This window comes from Dysidea avara, chromosome 10 (genome assembly GCF_963678975.1).
Source record: "Dysidea avara chromosome 10, odDysAvar1.4, whole genome shotgun sequence".
Taxonomy (NCBI): domain Eukaryota; kingdom Metazoa; phylum Porifera; class Demospongiae; order Dictyoceratida; family Dysideidae; genus Dysidea; species Dysidea avara.
In genome coordinates, this window is record NC_089281.1 from 975,158 (window position 1) to 995,395 (window position 20,238).

General features: G+C 39.2%; 2 protein-coding genes across 2 annotated transcripts in view; one reads left to right on the forward strand and one right to left on the reverse strand.

The window, feature by feature from the left end:
- LOC136268818 (uncharacterized) overlaps positions 1 to 20,238 on the reverse strand; it is a 178,383-nt gene that overhangs the window by 153,139 nt on the left and 5,006 nt on the right. The window lies entirely within an intron of this gene.
- On the forward strand, positions 8,644 to 20,190 carry LOC136267928 (digestive cysteine proteinase 1-like). Its single transcript, XM_066063130.1, has 9 exons — positions 8,644 to 8,866; positions 12,027 to 12,199; positions 12,256 to 12,490; positions 13,861 to 14,074; positions 15,535 to 15,719; positions 17,913 to 18,004; positions 18,540 to 18,701; positions 19,157 to 19,346; positions 19,921 to 20,190. Exons 1-9 carry the CDS (start codon positions 8,680 to 8,682, stop codon positions 20,106 to 20,108), a joined length of 1,626 nt encoding a protein of 541 aa, XP_065919202.1. The 5' UTR covers positions 8,644 to 8,679; the 3' UTR covers positions 20,109 to 20,190.

Sequence of the window (20,238 nt, forward strand, 5' to 3'; positions counted from 1 at the left end):
TAAGGTACTACTCATCAGTGCTACCTAAGAACACCTGTTCCCCTAAACAAAGCCCTGGCTCTGCGAAAATGTTGTGGTTTCACAATCAGACATGTCTTAGCTGCATTTGGAAAATAGCCTGAATCAGGTCACAAACAAATCAAATGATCCCACCAAGAGCGGAGACTCTGTAGAGAGCCACCTGCTGAAGCATCATCAGCATACCACATTTGTGACACCTTGAAGTCAGCCAGTTGCTGGATCAGAGGAACAGTACCAAGTGCATACATTGGCATCGCCAACGGATCTCCCTGGGTAGTGCCTTCTTGTGAAAGAATGTAGCTACCATCTATATAAAGTTTAGAGTCCTTTCGATAGGAGTTAATCAAAATTCTTGCAAAAGATGGACAAAGGACAAAAATGTTTTTGAGCACAGCTTGTCAATTTAAACAATTAAAAGCATTAGAGGCATCCACTTGGAGAACAACTTCAGCATCAGGTGAGTCAAAAACTGCCCTCATCGCATGGATCACAGCTTTGCAACCAGCAGGTTGGCCTGCACACAACCGCAGTGGGCTGGCAGCCTGCAACACATCATTTCGAATAATACATAAAACTTCCTTAGAGAGTAGCCGCCGACAGACTTCACCAATTCCAATAGGCCTCACACCCAGATGTTTGTCCAAAGCTATAAGACGGCAGGCAGTGAATGCTGCAAGGCCAGCAGAGTCAACAAATGTTGTAGCCAACCTCCTAGCAACAGCAGAGAGAGCATCACAAAGAGAATCAGAAGCCCCTTGGAAGGCAGTACACAACTTCTTCCAGGAAGCAACATCAAGTCCAGATGGACCAGCGGCACCGTCCATACATAGAATAGTGCAACGAATGAGAACATCATCCAAGTTGTTAAATAGAACTGGATGGAAAGGAGGAGGGGAGTAGCTAGATGGAGATACCAAAACAGAGACTGGATGGACTGGATGGAAATTGAGTATATGGTACATGTAAACATGCAAGTGATTAGTTAAATAAGTAATTTCTAAAAGTACTTGTTCAAGTCTGGTGATGTAACAATATGTTCTGGGAGGGTGTTCCAAAGTCGGATGGTGGAGGGAAAGAAGGAGTGTAGGTACGTGTTAGTTCTGGTGGCCAGGTGTATGAATCTCACGCTGTGACTGCGGATGGTTGTAGACGACTGGATAAGATGGTCATGTGGTACTGATATAAGATTATTGATAATTTTGTAAAAAAATATGTAACTTGGCTTGATTTATTCTGAGCTCTAAAGTAGATGGTTTATAGTATGTACAAGTTGAGCTGAATCCTGAAAAACAGCTAAAAATAAAAAGTGGATTTTTTCTCAAGGGAGTTAATATTTCAGTCAACCAGATGATTAGAGGTGACATCAAAGGTGTCGATGACAGACACATGTGGTTTGGCTCCAATACAAGTTTGGGAAAGGGTCACAATGGTTACTGCATTTTATGGCTTTCCCAAAGGAAATGTATGGTGAAAATTTTGATTGGCCATAAATATTGTGTAAGGCATTTGAACAACTGAAAAGATTTTGAAATATTTTTAGCGGGTCAAGTAGTTCTACAAATGAACCAAATTCATCAAGATCGTGTGTAATTCCATCCATGAGTTATTAAATGTTTTTGAGGATTCAGCTCAACGCATATACATACTATAGCATTGCATGATGTTACACAAGCTGTTTGGTTGAAGTTGTTATGCACAAACCTTGCTGAGCGATGTTGGACCATTTCAATTCTGTTCATATCTCCAACTAGATGTGGAGACCAGATAGTTGAAGCATACTCAAGTGTATGGTGGATGTAAGTTGTGTAGCTTTCAGGTAGCTGCGAAGGTTGCTCGTTCCTCCATGATACATGAATGTCTTTCCACAATGTTTACAAACAGAATGTTTCTTCTTTCTTACAAAGTGTTTCCACACTACAGAGCATTGTTTTCTTTGAAATTTTCAAATATTTGTTTTATTCGTTTCACCTCTACTTATAACACACAGTGAATGGTTCTAGTAGTACCTGTCCTAATGTGCAGACTATAGACCCATTTCAGGTAAGCTGCTACCATAGCAACATCTGCCATTTTGGAGTACAACCCGTTTTGAAACTCTGGTAGTGTGGGGGAAAGCGTATGTTTAACCAGGTCAACCTTTGCTGTGGAATGTAGAAGAAGAAGCTCTACTTCCTGGGTATTGTTTTACTCTTATAGAAAGCAACGCTACCAGGTTTGCAAAATGGGTTGTACTCCATGATGGCAGATGTTGCTATGGTAGCAGCTCACCCGAAAAGGGTCTATACATGTAGCATCATTTGATAATATATTGACCACAAAATACATTAAATTTATTGGTACCTGCCCTACAATACAGAAGTTGCCATATTACATATTATATGTTGGACACATAATGTAATGGAAACACATGAGGCCATCCTGAGAGTACACTGAGAGCATACAGATAATTTTAAACAGCAGAGCTGTGTGTACGTAGCTACATAAGCAAAGACAACTGTCTACTGTGAATATCTATAATATTATGCCTACCACACAGGCGCAAACTATATTATGTGGCGTTAGTATACATAGTACCTGTATATATATGTGACATGTAGATTACTGACAACAAAAAGAAACTAGAGTGCAGTACATGCCTACGGTGCAGGCTGAGCTTTGAATGTTAGTAATACTACACTCCCTCCTGTTTACTACACTATAGCCTATACCTACTGTCATCACCTCTAACCTCCATGATCCTTACATTTACAACACTACTGTACTGTATGATAATATTTTGAGTAAGCTACTACTGACTATTATCACCTATTGTCATCACCTTTGTACAGCTACTACTAACTATTATCAACCAATACAGTGGAACCTGTTAACAGGACACTTGAAAGCATAATCTGGACACTTGATAATGATCCTAAAGTATCACTTAGCATGTAAACTCACTGGGAAACCTTGATAATCAGGACACCTTGATAATCAGGACACCTTGATAATCAGGACACTTGTGGTCGGTCCCAAGGTGTCCTTAATACGCAGGTCTCACTTCTGTAGAGTAAGAAAAATAGCATGAAAAGAAGAAAAACCTGTTACCAATAAGGCTGCCAAAATGAAAAAAAAAGTAGTAGCAAAAAGGTTGTCACATTTAAGAAAGGAAAAGTTGTAACCAAAAGATTTGGGGGAAAAAATAAAGTGATAGCGATTTGAACTCACACCCTATACCAGTTTCAAGCTTCACACTCCACCACATGCTAGGACTAAATGTTACAATGTCTTTTTAAAAGGCATGCTTAAGTTGAATGGAATAGGCCATGGTGTTTACTTGCAGTTTGCATGTAGTTTACAGAAAGAATTCAAGCGAGTTTTTGCTCTACATCCTTGAACTAGATGATGAGCACTTTGTTTGATGCCAAAACATGCAGCAATTGGCGAGAAGAATGTGTGAACTCAAATGGAATGTAGACAGACAGACGGCTTTTCAGCTTTACATTATAGATAGATACAGACAGCAAAACACATTCCCAAATGGGGTAAGATTCTTGAGTATGCTCACCGCTGTATTTCTATCAGTACAATTGAGTTTGTTAATTTATGACATCTGGATCCTGCAGACCCAAATATTCAATAAGTGGATGAGACCCATTTGACCCAGATATAATGATCCAGATGACCAAACACTTGTTGTCACACTTGTGTATGATATGGCACACATGAACAAGTTGAAAGTGGCAGCCAATGATTTAATGACATGGTGATTAGAGTTGATTAGCATTAAGCATCATTGCAGCACTGCCTTGGATTTCACAACTTTTATTGAACTGCTTTTTAAAAGCTGTTCTCACTGCTTGTCTGTATGGCATGTAACATTTCTGAGAACTAAGGCCTATTCAGTGATGAAGATCAGTTATATTAAAATTTTCAGTTTGTGAACGATAGGTGATTAGAGGAGCACTGCGGACCATATAAACTAGCTGACAGGCTTGCATGGTGTAGCCACCTATTCTACACGAGCCCCACCTACTTTGATTACCTCAAGTGATCAAAATAGTCTACATATACTGATATAGCTAACTCAACTGCCAATAGCTCAACACTAACAATGCCTGAAGTGCAACAACACCTCCGTGGTAGTCGATCCTGCTTTTTGTCATATGTATCAAAACACACGGTAGTGTGTCGTGCGGCCCAAGAAGTCGGCGCGCCACACCGTGAGTATATTAACAGGAAGAAAGAAAACGCAATTTTCACACCTATGTAGCTCTGTGATCCCTAATCCGATTGGAACCAAATTTGCTAGAAAAATACCGGCCAGTAAGGGGAGTCCACATACCAAATTTGAAGAAAATCACTCCAGCCATTTCCGAGATACGAGCGAACAAAATTTCGTTTTAATTTCTTCGTTTTTTTCTTCTTCTAGTCTACTTCTTTTTCATTTCGCACACTTCGCAAAATTCGCCATAAAACATGTATGCGTGTTCCAATCGGGCTGAAATTTGGCACACTTAAAGGGCTCATTAAGGCGGATATCGGTACCAACTTTGGTAGGAATCCGTTGAACATTTACGGAGTTATGATCGATTATTCGCGTAAAATAAGGTCGAAGGTCTGTCACGCCCACAGGGTAAACCGCTAGAAGGAATGAGCTGAAAATTGCTATGTAGATGGAGTAACTATCGTAGGAGTGCCTTTTTGTGATTTGAAAAGAATCGAGATAAAGACCATGGAGATATGACACAAAACTCAACCTGTGTCACAATTATGCAATCGATTTTTATGAATAAAAAACTATTAGTTTTTACGCCTACCAGGCAAACCGCTTAGTTTTTGGAATAATCATCATAGAAAGTAATTGCAGTAGTGCAGAAGAATCGGATTACAAACCATTGAGTTATGATTCGAAAGTCAACTACGTGTAGCAAATGCGAGATCGAAGTACTCTAATAGAACAGTCACCCTAATAGAGCATTCGGCTACGTTTGTTGTAACTTACTCCATTAAAGAATTATTTTACATTGCAAGCCATAGTTCAGCTACAGTTAATCTTATAGACAATTCAGCTAGAAACAGGTCACCCTGTAGAGAGATTAGCTAGAAGAACTATGTAGAGGGTTCAGCTACAAAGAACCACCCTATAGAGAGTTCAGCTGCAAACAAATCACCCTGTAGACAGTTCAGCTACGAACAGATCACCCTGTAGAGAGTTCAGCTACAACAATTCACCCTGTAGAGAGATCAGCTAGAAAAAAGAATTTACCTTGCAGAGAGTTCAGCTACAAAGAAACCATCATGTAGGGAGCTCAGCTGCAAACAAATCACCCTGTAGAAAGTTCAGCTATGAAAAGATCCTGTAAAGAGTTCATCTACATACAAGCAAATCACCCTGTAGAGTGTTCAGCTACATTTCAAGTTACCCAGTAGAGAGATCAGCTGCAAAAAAAGTTATCCTGTAGGGATTAATTGACATGTAATAAATATATGTATTATATATATATATACATAATTTGTACATTTACTGATAAAATCAGAATTAGTCAAAGTATTTATAAAATCTGCTTCATCTTTTTCTTCTTCCTGTGGTAAAGAAAAATAGATAGGTTAAAAAGCCCCAAAGCCGGCCATGGGGTATACAAATACAAAAAGAAGTGAGATCTAATCCAAAACAGCCAAGCTGTAGAAAAAGAGTGCGGCCCTCAGAAAGGCTATGGTGAAATAAGATGTGAAATCCAAGGTGGCGGTCAAGAAATGGCTGTGATGGTAGGTTAATAGTAAAAATTTTAATAATGACAATTCAGGTGAATTTTGTGCCAAGACCAAGCGGCACCAAATTCACCTGAATTGTTGTTATTAAAATTTTTATCATTAACCTACCATCACAGCCATTTCTTGGCCGCCACCTTGGACTTCACATCTTATTTCACCATAGCCTTTCTGAGGGCCGCACTCTTTTTCTACAGCTTGGCTGCTTTGGATTAGATATATGTCCTCCTCTGTCTCCAGAAGTCTCTTTAAGTTTGCTGACGATGCTAAACTTTACCGTATTATTTCCAATCCAACTGACATCCAATTTTTACAAAAATGATATCAATTCACTCTATCAATGGTCTTCAAACTGGTTACTGAATTTTAGTATATCCAAATGTAAAGCAATGCATGTTGGCAGGTACCATTTTGACGATTACTCGTACTTTATGAATAACTAACCTTTACCCACTGTTTATCATGAGAAAGATTTAGGAGCGCTAGTGGATGGTGAATTGGAGCTTCACCAACATACTGCGTTTGTTGTAGCCAAGGCACATCTACTGGCCATTATTAATAAGTCATTTGTGGATACTGTCAGTGCTTCCCTTATTATACAAGTCCCTGTACTGGAGTAGTTGTTTGGGGTCCCATCTTTTCTACTAGAGGTGTGCGATTATCTAGATATATTCAATTATCGAGATATCATAAGACTTATCGAGATAAGAATGATAGGTTTATTAATCTAGATAATAGTAAACTTCCGTAAATTATTTTTATACCTGATGGTATATAGGCACCTTCCTGGGGGCTCCAACTCTCCTACCACTTGTAAACAGTGTTAAGATTAACATTTGTAACCTTTTATAGTCTTCAAATTGTGATTTGCTCATTTTACTGGTTACAATGTTGGCAGTTTACTAAAATAAATAATTGTTTCAGTTATCGAGATATGTTAGATAATCGAGATAAGTTCAAAGGAAATATCGACTCGAGATATGTCTAAATTAGTCATCGCACACCTCTATTTTCTACTGATCAAATTATGTTAGAAAAGGTACAAAGACATGTCACTCACATGGTCTCAAGTTTAAGGAATTTACCTGATGAGGAGCGGCTAAGGGCTCTTGGTTTGCCATCTCTTTGCTATCGTCGTAAGAGAGGAGACATGATTTTAGTTTATCAAATTTTTCGTTTAATTGATGTCAACCCCTCAATTTTTTTCTCACCTGCATTAATCGATATCACCCGGGGTCACAGCTATAAGATTTTCAAGCCTCATACTGGCTGTAGTTCAAGATTACATTTCTTCAGCAATCAAGTCATCAATGACTGGAACAATTTACCCTACACTGTTATTAATGTTCCAACAATCAGTAGTTCTAAGTCTCTTTTAGCGGATGAACATTGAATTTACGTTTGTAATTAATTTTTGATTTACAATTTGTAGCTAATTGATTATTTTCACTGTAATTTTTTGTATGTGATCAGGTTTCACAGGCTGTGCCTTAACCTGTAATTTTAATAATAATAAAATAATAAAATGTCGTCGATGTTTAGCTAAATGTCGTCGATGTTTAGCTAAATGTCGTCGATGTTTAGCTAAATGTCGTCGATGTTTAGTTAAGAACTCAATTTTTGGCAAATGGCACCCCGTACTGTACTTATTTCCATTTGCGCAGATGCTCAAGCCATGCGAAGGACGACCAACTCGATTACAGAAAATTGCATTGTCTGCAACTACCGGGGTTTTCAAGTCCGTTGTCCTATTATAATTGCGCATGCGCTAAACATCTACTAACCGAAGGGCCATTCACTGGTGATAAAGGAGTCACAACAACACAGTGAGTAATAGTTTTACCACATTTACAATCATCCATCATAATAGGGCACACACAGTTACCTGATCTCACTTGAATCTGCCATTTCTTTCGCACTGCTAAGCGCATGCGCCAAAATACATAGGACAACGGACTTGAAAACCCCGGTACTGCGGTTTTCCAAGTTCTTGCAATGCAAAGCGTCATGCGCTATACAAGCATGTGGTGCGCAGTTGTTCAACAGCGGATTTTCAGTGACGACCACTGACCCACAGGACTTTAGGCATGCCTACGCATACAACTCAACAGCCACAGAACATTACAGGTGTATTCAAAGAACTGCGCATACTGACACAATATTAGCGCATGACGCTTTGCATTGCAAGGACATGGAAAACCGCAGTACTGCTGATTGCACGAATCTTTAAAAATTGCGTGACGCATGCATGTATGCGCACACAAGAATTTAAATGCTTTGCTTCACGGAACAAGTTGCTTACGTTGGGAATCTTAGTCACCGACATCAGCAACCTGTTCCGTGAAACAAAATGTTTTTAAATCTTGTGTGCGCACACACGCATGCGTCACGAAATTTTTAAAGATTCGTGCAATCAGCAGTACCGGCCATGCGCGGTTTGAGCATGCGCGTGTTTTGAATAATAAAATGCGTGCAATACAGGGTTTTGGTATTTGCTAACTAGTGATGATCCTACCATTCCTGGTATACTTACCGTAAAAGTGTGTATAATTCCGGTTATACAATAATTTAACTGACACTGAATTGAACGGCTTCGATACCTGCGGACTGTTATACCCGGTATTGCGCGCGTTTTATTATTCAAAACACGCGCATGCTCAAACCGCGCATGGCCGGTTGTTGCAAAGACAATGCAATTTTCTGTACATAACTCCTTGCGCGCAGATTCAATATCGATACTACAGTATACAGTAGCTACCGGTAAAAATGTGTAGCTAGCTTCTGAGCCCCTATACTTCTGTATCCACCCCTGAGGTGTCGTGTGGGTATTTATTTTTTGGTAAAACTCCTAGTTGTACTGAAAGTTAAGCGCACCCTAACGTGATCGGTAGTCACGTGAAAGTGAAGATGGCCTCGTGGACGTTCGTCTTTATCGTTTCCAATTTCGTTGCGATAGTGACAGCAGGTGGACCAGCCTTCCCTAAGTCTTACCACGTGAAGGGCACCATCATCTTGCCATTCAATGATATAGTTGAGCCGTTCGAGGCATGGGTGGACGCTGGTAAAGGAATGAGCAGGATTGACTTCTATGGGGGTGAGTGTACTTTACGCGTTGTGTGAGTACGAGTGGTTTGATATTAACGGACACTCCACACCTAATCATACAGTACGGTAGTATATTAGAGATCATGATTAACTGAGCTTTTCCAGCCCAAATTATCACCATAAAATGCCAGCCTCAATTTCCCTTCATGACAGCTTGGCAGCATTGTTTACGCACAGCCAAGCCCAAAAATGTATTCAGACCATCCCCAAACCCTTCCAAAAAGTTTCAATGGAATTTTTTTCTATTAACAAAATTTTATGCTGACTGACTAACTGATGTTTCCAGCCAAGCATAACTCAACGATGGATAAGGTGACGAGCTTGATTTCTTCACTTTTGTCCCGGGATGTGCCTTTTTACAAACCACAGTATGTACAATACATGCATCATGCATATTAACAATTACATAAATCAGGTGAGCTATATATGGCGTGACTCGCCATTGAATGGGGGATTGCCTCATGTTTATTTCACACGAATCTGATGAAGTAGGAAGGAGATATTAACCATTTTTAAGGTGGCGCTGAAGTAATTAAATGAAGCCTTACAAGGCTAATGGGACATCATGTTTGTGGCCATGCGCGAAAAAACACGGAAAACTAGTAGAACAAAGCAAAGCGATTCGAAATATTGAAAGAACCAACTCTATTAGACTGTCAGGCTACTATTGCTGATACAAGTAACGATATTCACGTACTAACTTCATCACCTTGTCAAAACTCTGGTAACTTCATGGTGAACAACACCAGCTGTCATCGCGTGATTACTGCTTTACGGAGCGCGCCCTGGCCAGTTACATTGTCTTACAATTCGTGAAATAACTCCATATTTATGTACCATAGACCCTCAAAATTTGGCAGAGGCACTGGTGAAGCCTTTCTTTACAGGGCTATGGAAAGATTTTTCGTGATTCGCTGTTGACGGGCGTGATATCACTTGTTGAAAAATGCGGGTTTGCATTTTAACCAGTTTCCACGTTGTTATCGTTAAAAAGGATTCCATAGAGTTGTTCTACAAGGTGAGAAACCATAAGAGCCAAGGCGGCTTAGCGTTAGGTTGTTTCTGGGGTGAGTTATTTTTAAAATCGGCTCGTAAGTTCAGAGTTTAATAGCCACGAAATTAAAGCGGGTGATTTCACGGAACTTGGCATGCTAAGCTACAACATTACAGGCTATCATAATGAGCCTTTAAACGTAGACTACATGGTTCACAAGCGGAGTTCTCCACTACCCTAAAATAGCTAATTAAGCGCGTGGGCTAATTTTAATCGTGACAAATGGGCATTGTACGGCTTCACATAATTACTTCAGCGCCACCTTAAAAAGTATGTAAGGGGTTTGCATGCTTATTTTGCGTATTGATAGTTTCAGGGCAAGTTTTGGCCCCATGCTTTCGTGCTAGGGTAAATCTCTAGATACCATTTTAATCCTTGTTTAATTATGAATAAAATGGTGTTGATTGTGTAGCCATAGGAAGAACGATTCGTACGTTACAGCACTTTGTTTACAGCCATGTGTAAATGCCGATTTATCGACGTATACGGGTTTAGGCTTAATTATTTATAGTTTAGGTACTATTATTGTTAAAACAATTTCAAGTTATAATAATTTCAACTCACAACTCCATATTATACTACATTAGCGTGGGCGTTCAAAGGCGCCACTTGGGGTTTAACTCGCATATTGCCCAGGAAATATCATGGGAAAGCAGTTTGTCAATGACTTTGATACCTAGCCAGTTCAAAGAAATGATGCGCTTTGACTTGTTATATTGAGTGACATAGAGCTTTGTATTGTGGGACTCGTTTTTATAGTGGTTGCTAAGCTGAGCATATTTGCTAAGATAGACTAGTTGGTTGTTACTAAAGGATAATGAAGGCACAAAATAGTTGTTTGGGTGATCATGGATGTGTATTTCTACCCACCGTGTATCAGCCTTTAACAGACCACGGAACAGCAAAGCTACTACTGCTACATTGAAATAGGTTAGTCACTTACAGTTCTAAGTACTTAACTTAATACAATAACTTACTTACTGTCCCAATAGCGAAGTTAGTTGGCTTAACTTAGTACAAAAATGACAACAATATAAACTCCATCCCACAATTGCAAGTTTTCTAACATTGCGTGTTGAAGCATAGTAATGCATTAATGACGTTTTAAAGTATGGATAACGTTCTGATGGCTACTAGCCCACACTATTAAAACCACGATTGATCTTCAGATGCTACTGTATAAAACAAACAGGATGAGTTCTCGTTAGTTCTTTCACCTATTAGGTGAGTGTGCCCCAAGTGATATATATATATATATATATCACTTATACCACGGCTGCTTGGTATTTGCTGATATATATACACCCGCAACCCTTGGGTGTATATATCAGTAAATCCCTCGCAGCAGTGGTATAACTATTAAATAAAGGGCAAGCAAGTGTGGTCCCCAAGTGTCTGAGGGTCGTGCTTGTAGTCTCATACAGCCAGACCATTAATTTTTTTTTTCATCCTGTATCTGGTGACCTGCGAATTGAGTCATACATTACTTTGTTAGCTTTTTTTCATCCCTTCCAGTTATTTGTCCCATTTCACTATAGGAATAGAATACTGTACTAAATGAGTTTGTCTTAGACTCTCAAACTGGTAAACAACTTGTCTAGGCTTTGCCTTTTGGCCTTCATCCATAGGAAATAAGTTGGGGGGGGAGGGGGGAGCAATAGTTTAAAGATCCATGTGCTTACTTCTATGTACATGGTATCTAGGGGGTCTGTGGGCATGCCTCTATCTTGAATGCTTCTAATGCATTCTGAGAATGACATTCCACTGTTGGATTTTACTCACTTCTGGTGCATTCTCAGGTATCACATTCTTGCCTAGAAATTTTTGTATTTTACACTCTTTCTGATGTATTCTGAGACACTTTCCTATGGGGGGAGAGTAAATGCCTGGTGTTCACCCTTCAGTGACTAACTGTAAAAGTAAAGCACAACAGCTGAAGTAGAATTGTTTCTGAGTGCCTTTCATTCTCCTGAAATTAGCGGCATAGACCTATCATAGAACTGTGTTCACACTACAGAAAAGAGTTGTGTTGCATATAAAACTTTATGATATCAGCTTTGATGTTGTTATGTTTTTTGTGTGTGTACTGCTATAGGGACAGCTCAGCTGATCAATCGTGGTGATGTGGGTCAGTATGGGACCATGTTCCAGATTGTGTACGTGACAACCAAGACTTATACTAATAAGAAAACCTGTTTTGCAATCAACGGTACTTCTGATGGGAAGGTGATGGCCCAGGGTGTTTTTCCTGACATCTCTAGTTACATTGTAAGTTTCATGTCTGTCTCACTTTCTATCTGGCTGTGTTATTCACTTTCTGGTAGCTCCATGGAACTCTGAATTATCAGGGTGTTGAAACTTCTGTGTGGGAGAAGGAAAGTGTAGTTAATACGAAGAGCCAAGAGTATACTGTGCTTGTTAACAAGGCTACCAAGATGCCAGTTATCTTCCGTTTCATTGGCTACGATGATCTGTTTGGTTCTCACTTTGATGAGTATGTTCTAGAATATGACTCAGTTGATACCAGTGTAGATCAGTCTGTTTTTGATATCTATAAGAGTAAGTCCTCTGTGTGTGTGTGTGTGTGTGTGTGTGTGTGTGTGTGTGTGTGTGTGTGTGTGTGTGTGTGTGTGTGTGTGTGTGTGTGTGTGTGTGTGTGTGTGTGTGTGTGTGTGTGTGTGTGTGTGTGTGTGTGTGTGTGTGTGTGTGTGTGTGTGTGTGTGTGTGTGTGTGTGTGTGTGTGTGTGTGTGTGTGTGTGTGTGTGTGTGTGTGTGTGTGTGTGTGTGTGTGTGTGTGTGTGTGTGTGTGTGTGTGTGTGTGGAGATTTGCTGTAGTGTGTGTGTGGAGATTTGCTGTAGTGTGTGTGTGTGGAGATTTGCTGTAGTGTGTGGTGTGTGTTTCAGGCACCTGAAAGTTTTGTCACAATTTTTAAATCAACAAAACATTAGAATTAAACCAGCTATGCCTCTGTTTACATATTTGTGTGTTTTTAACCTGTCCAAATTTGTCATTGTAAATGTCCCTCAAATGTTGAATGCAACACATACTCACTAGTGTCAGGAAATTTTTACCCAAAAGGCAATTAAAGCAGAAGAAATTTCACTGCAGTGATCATATCAATTCAAAACATTGATGCACTTCAAAATTTAGACCTCATTAATAAGACCACCTCATTATAGTGACCATGTCAAGTAGGTCCCAAACATAGCTAAGGTGTACTTCATGACCTCATTAATGAGACCACCTCATTATAGTGACCATGTCAAGTAGGTCCCAAACATAGCTAAGGAGTACTTCATGACCTCATTAATAAGACCACCTCATTATAGTGACCATGTCAAGTAGGTCCCAAACATAGCTAAGGTGTATTTCATGACCTCATTAATAAGACCACGTCATTATAGTGACCATGTCAGGTAGGTCCCAAACATAGCTAAGGTGTACTTCATGACCTCATTAATAAGACCACCTCATTATAGTGACCATGTCAAGTAGGTCCCAAACATAGCTAAGGTGTCCTTCATTACAGAGTTACTACCGATTGTTTGTCATGTTTTTGGTATTTGATACCAACTGGGTTTGATATGAATATTGTGTGGGTGTGGTTGCACATGTGTGTGTGGCTATAATGCCATTAATTGGCTGTTCTTGGATTACCAATGCTACCATCCCTGCCAATAACAAAAGTTACAAAATATCTTGTGTACTGTTAACAACCCTAACCGATTTAAAGATGATTAAAGTTTATCTGCTCATCTCTTCCCCACAGACTATAACTAATTGTATAATTATATACTCGTTTTATACAGTTTCATTGTGTAGCCATCATCATTGTAGTAACTCTATTAAAACACACATACGTATGCACCACACTGCACATTTTGTACGAAATTGCAAGTATAAGCCAGATATGATGTGATGTTGGTAGGTATGTCATGTGGCTCCTTCCTTGGTCCGGGATCGACTCATGTGATGCATGCTAACCCAATGTTTGAGTTAGTTGGATCACCTGATCATGACAGCAGCACACAGTCTGCCCAACTGGACGAACAGTTTGACCAGTTCAAACAGAAGCACAATAAACAATATAAGGATGAGGTGGAGCATGAAGTACGCAAAACACATTTCCGACACAACTTAAGGTGAGCTAATGCTGTGGAATTCTTATACCAATTTCTCCAAGTAAAAGACACTATAAAAGAAACTACCATTAAAAAACACGAGATTTAGCCCCAACAGGTCTCTCTTCCCATGTTATTACTTGGAACTGAGAATGAGTGAAGAGATGTAGTAGTCCCAGTTATGGAGAAGTTTGTGTTGTGTGTGATGCAATGCTGAGCTAGCTTACCTGTTGGCCATTTCACTACAACAAACTGCACAAAAATGAATTATTGGTTGGTAGCCACGAAGTTTGGTAAATAATTAGGTAGTATTTCATCGGGAAATTTACATTGCAACATTGTCTCCTGGGGCTGGCAGGGCAGCCCACACATTCCCCATATCTTGTTAATGTACCATTAAGGGGTTGATAACTGCCAAGTTCTTAGCTACATTTTTCAACAGTAAATGTAGAGCCACCTGTGTAGCTAGATCATCACAGAGAAAGTGTACACCTTTTGAAAATGCTTACAGTCTGTCCAACTGAAAATGGTACACTGTAAATTTATGTAGACTCAATTCCTGTATCTGGTGATTAACTTATCAGTTGTCACTAACTATTGCTACACAACCCAAGAGTATATAATAGAAACCAAGAGTATCGAACGGGTTTTACACTGTGATTATGATTGCATAAAGTAACACGGATATTTCATTAATTGTTCGTTTTCATTGCCATTAAGGGTTGCTGTATTTAGCCCAATTCAGGCACTAAACCAAGCGAAAACATAATAGAGTTAAAGGGAATTGGTTAATGTTAAAGTTCTGGCACTGCCAAGCAGATCCCCTGAAGGCGTGACAACACGCTTGTTTGTGCAACCGTTGTTTTAGCGAGCTGGAGTTATCTTGGATCCTTACTACACTTTCCTTGTACAATAACTGTTGAATACTTGGGTGAATAACACGTAAAACTGGCGAACAAAGACCCGTTGCCACGTACTCATTTTAAATTACCATTTTGCATAAACAAACAATTACTGAAATATCCGTGTTACTTTACACAGTCATTAATCACGGGCTAATACACCGTTCGACACTCTTGGTTTCTATTATATACTCTTGACAACCAAACAGGGTACCAAAAGTACAGTGGGTGTATAGTATCACTACTACTGATGTAATACCATACTTGTTACCTAAAGATCATTTCTGCATGATATAGTTGGCTCTGTTAGTAAAATTTCATTTAATAGGTCTAGGGATTCCAAAATGTAGTTATTAGAAAGTTGTTTACCAATGAACATTGTATGTCGGTTTGTTTTATAGTCACTGTTGTATGTAGGATGTGATTGTGGGTTTCACTTATCATACATGTGTAACAAGTAGAATAAAATGCTAGAAATTTGACTGAGGTATATAGTATGGCTGCAACTTCTCTTGTTTTCCTCTGTACTTGTTATACCCTACTCATTTCCTGACAGTGATATTAGTAGCTATTTTGCAGGTTCATAGACTCCACCAATCGTCAGAAGCTCACATATTCCCTAGGGGTCAACCACCTCACTGATCGATCAGATGATGAGTTGAAGATAATGAGGGGATATCGTCCCAGTAAGGACCCTAAAGGAGGTAATGTCTTCACCAGTGATGTCACTGATGTGCCAGAGTACTGGAATTGGAGGCTACAAGGTAAACTGTTGTTGTCTTGTGAGAATTTGTTAAATCAGATATGTGCCTGTAACTGGCCACAACAGGCACATGCCTGGTTCAAGTTGGTCAATGAAAAATTAGTGTATGCATACATGTTTGTTGTATGGAACACAGGGATGGATCCATGATGATCTAGGGGCACAAACAAGTTTAGATCTACACCATTAAAAAGGGGAGGGAAATTGGAAACAATGGAAACTGGAAACGGAAAGTGGAAATGGAATAGGGAAATGGTCAAATCGTCATATAAATGTACCCTAGAGTGAAACCCTTGTTTAGTGACCACCTCTTAAAGACCACCTTCTTATAAAGTCCACCTGTATACAAAGACCACATTTTAATTAGATCTCTAAGATGGCTAAGGACCTAAAGACCACCACTTTACATGGTAATATTTGGTAAGCTTCAAACATGTGTTTCATGCCTCATATCAATGTCATATCCTTCTCCACACTTCACTCAAGTCATATACCATCATTGCTTAGTTTGTACCAGCATAGATAATACTATGGTATCAGAATGTGCCATACAAAAAAATATATTCCATGTAAGTGAAATATAGCTAGTACACTACAACCTACTGTATCAACGAAAAATGAGGTTTGACGACCTTAAGAGCCTAGTCTTTTTCAAAGCGGTCATGACTGTCACATAGGATGTTTGGAACCTAGCTATTATTGCAATGTGAAGAGGTGGTCTTTGCAAAGAGGTGATCTTTATAAAAGATGACCATGAAGTGGTCATTATGTCATTGAGATCTAATTATAAAGTGGTCTCTGTACAGAGGTGGTCTTTATAAGAAGGTGGTCTTTAAGAAGTGGCCACTAAACAAGGGTTTCACTCTAGGGTACATTTATGATGATTTGACCATTTCCGTTTTCCATTTCCACTTTCCATTTCCGGTTTCCATTTCCACTGTTTCCAATTGCCCAAAAGGGGCGGCAACTCTGAGTAGCTAGTAGCTATACAGCTAGCTACAATATGACTATATAGTTGATGTATACACATAGCAGTTACAAATAATTACCTGTCAGTAGTATCAAGAGTTAATAATAGTGGAGGGGAGAGTGTCTAACGCTCTATAGGGCTGTATAAAATGAGCGCGTTTGAGCTAAAGGGCTTCAGCAATCTTAACAAGCGACGTGTTAACGCATTCAATTATGGTTACGCGGCCGGTGCAATACCCATTCAGAAAAGAGTGTATCGATAGCAGTTCACGTGAGAAGCGAGTGTTATAAAATGGCGTCCATTCATGGTTCTCAGTCGAAGATATCAAATTGTGGCGGTATCCGTGAGAGTGGAAAACAGATTCTAGTGGAAGAAGAAACATCATCTCGATGGGAAGTAGGAAAACCGTCGTTCGAAGACGCGATGCGGTGTTACCTGGTCTGCCATGTTGGAACCAAATACCACTATCAGCACTTCCCAAATATCGATTCTAGTGTTCATGAACTTGTGCAGCATCGTTGATGTGACCTGACAAAAGTGACGATTGGTTCTAGTTGTCAAGTGTAGAGAATGCGACTAAACACGAGATTATCCGTGGTGAAGCCCTTTAGCTCCCACGCGCTCATTTTATGCAGCCCTATACAGCGTTAGACACTCTCCCCTCCACTATTATTAACTCTTGGTAGTATTCACTGTTGAATTTTACCATTTAAGCCATTGCAGAAGGTTATGAAGTCTTAAAAGCTGTTGCAAAAGCCATAATTATTTTTAGAGGTGCTTACTACACACGAAGGTGCTGGGTGACAGTTTGGGTCTGGTTTTGTAGTAAAGGGAGGAGATATGTCTGTCTAAGTATTATATGTCAAGGATTTGGCTTCACTGGCATATACCATTATAGCTCTTCTAAAAAGAAATTGGGACAAGGAAGGGGGGGATTGTCCCAAATGCCCCATCCTGGATTTGCCATTGGAACATCAAACATGTTTTAATTACAGGGTCCAACTCTTTTTGTACATCAAATAATTTCATAAATATTATTCATAAAAGCAATGCAAGCTTTGTGCACTTTATAGTGGACGAAATGACCTAATGGTATCCGGGGAGATTGCTATATTGTGTACTCTAATTTAAGTGTCAACCACACTTATTCTTCTACACTGGAATGCAGTCCATTGTTGTGACTCGTGTGTGTGTTACTGGGATATAATTTTGTGTGGCTCTTAGGGGCTGTGTCTCCAATCAAGGATCAAGGAATTTGTGGATCTTGTTGGAGTTTTGGTACTACTGGAACTATTGAGGGAGCATACTTCATTAAGGTGTGTGTGTACTGGTATGGAACCAAGTACAATAACACTTGTACTATAATACTTCCAGAGATAGTTGACCATACGCCTGAGGGATAGTCTTCTGGGTGGCTTAATGAGGTGGCACCTTACCGAGATTACTGTGTGTAGCTTGAATAAATTCTGCTTCATTTGGTGGCCACATCAAAGTTTGTGCTTACAGCCATAAATTTCACAAATAAGCACTGTGGTTTGTATTTGAAGTTTGCTTAGAGGATTGTGTGAGGGTAAAAGCCAAATAAATTAATAGTGTCAAAGAATAGCATTACTAGGAGAAGCTAAAGTGTCAGAAAAAGGTGAAGCCTTATAATCACCAGTCTCAAGCCAGTAACCACCATGTTTTAGTCTTTAACACTCACAGATTGGGTGGTTTAAAAATGTATTTTCATAAAATTCTGCTTCACATATTGTCTGGTTTATAAAATTTAAGATTTATTGAAATACTGTACATTTCATATCAAGATTTCTGGATTATGTTAGTATCGTGTGTGTGTGTGTTCCCATTCAGCACAAGAAGATGGTTAGGATGAGTGAACAAGAGTTGGTGGATTGTAGCTGGGGATATGGTAATTATGGTTGTGCTGGAGGAGAGACTTTCAGAGCCTATCAATGGATCATGGATAACAAGTGTATTGCTGAAGAAGATGGTTATGGACAATATCTTCAACAAGTGAGCCATTAAGTGATGTAGTGATTTGTCACTCAGTAACAATTAATGTATTAGAACCTCTCAACCCCAGCAGTGCTCTCTGGCAGTGTTGACAAAACCACTGGAAGTATTAAATGCTATAGTTATACTAGAAGTCGCTTGATAATAGTAAACCACATGTCTAACTTTAAGTGTGAGTCCACAACTACAAGTGATGTAGAGTTACAGCTCTGTTCACTGCCTATACACTTGACATAAATAATATTACGGACATAACATTATGGCTGCGGTGCTTAAAGGGTTTTAAGGAGAAAAGGTTTATCATATTTGTAAATTAACATTCTGTCACTTGGAAGTTATCATTGCCTTAGCAGTCCAGTGCAAAATTGTTGTATGAACTAATTACTAAATTGTTCATGAAATGTGCAATACTTTTATTGGCATACATCTTGTTACCCTCATCACTTCCTTATTAGGATGGTTATTGTCACAACACCAATGCCCCTTGTGGTGCTAGTTTGACTGGTTATAAGAAGATCCCAACTGGAAACCTTACCGCTCTTCGTATTGCTGTGGCAACCCAGGGACCAGTAGCTGTTGCCATAGATGCCAGTTTGAAGAGTTTCTCGTTTTACGCATTTGGAGTGTACTACGATCAGCAATGTGGTAAGGAGTTTGTGCAGTGTATATACTATCTATCATGCATGTACACATTTTTGAGATGTGTGATTTCATAGTTGCTTCAAAATGGTGAGCAACTATCACAACTTCCTGTTTGCTTTATGATGCATGATCCTTGAAAATATAAATAAGTTTTTGTCTGCAAAAAATTGGCCATATATGGTAAGCTGTACAAGGTTGTTTCGTGGGACTACATTTTTGTAAATTTGGTTTTGTTTTTGAGAGTGAATTAATATAATAGTTTTGTCTAATATACAGATACAAAGCTTATACTGCGGTACCAATTGCGTACAACTGAATTCATAGATAATTTTTGGTAGTGATTTGGCAGGTGTAAATGCAGAAAATTCATTTCCTGATTGTTCTATTAGAGTAAGCCTTCTTGTGTACTACAAACCGTATTTGCACCATTTAACAGATGGAATATTTGACTAGCCTGACCATCAGTTAAGTTTCTCCATACAAGTCCACTATCAGTAGTCAATTGGTGTTATCATATTATGGCGGTCATTAATTGTGTGGGTGGTTCATGAATAATTCATTGTAACTGATCTCCTAGGCAACAAGGAGGAAGATCTTGATCACTCAGTACTGGCAGTTGGTTATGGTACAATGGATGGTCAAGATTACTGGTTGATCAAGAATAGTTGGTCAACACATTGGGGCAATGATGGTTATGTGTTGATGTCTCAGAAAGACAACAATTGTGGGGTAGCTACTGATGCTGACTTTGCTCAAGTACAATAACTACCACTGGCTGTGCAGCTAGGACTTGTGTATTTTGTATATTTCATTATTTTGTCACATAAATAATTTGTATAATAACCAGCGGTGGTATTATTCACCATATAGTGCAAATGTTTGATGGGAAATTTTA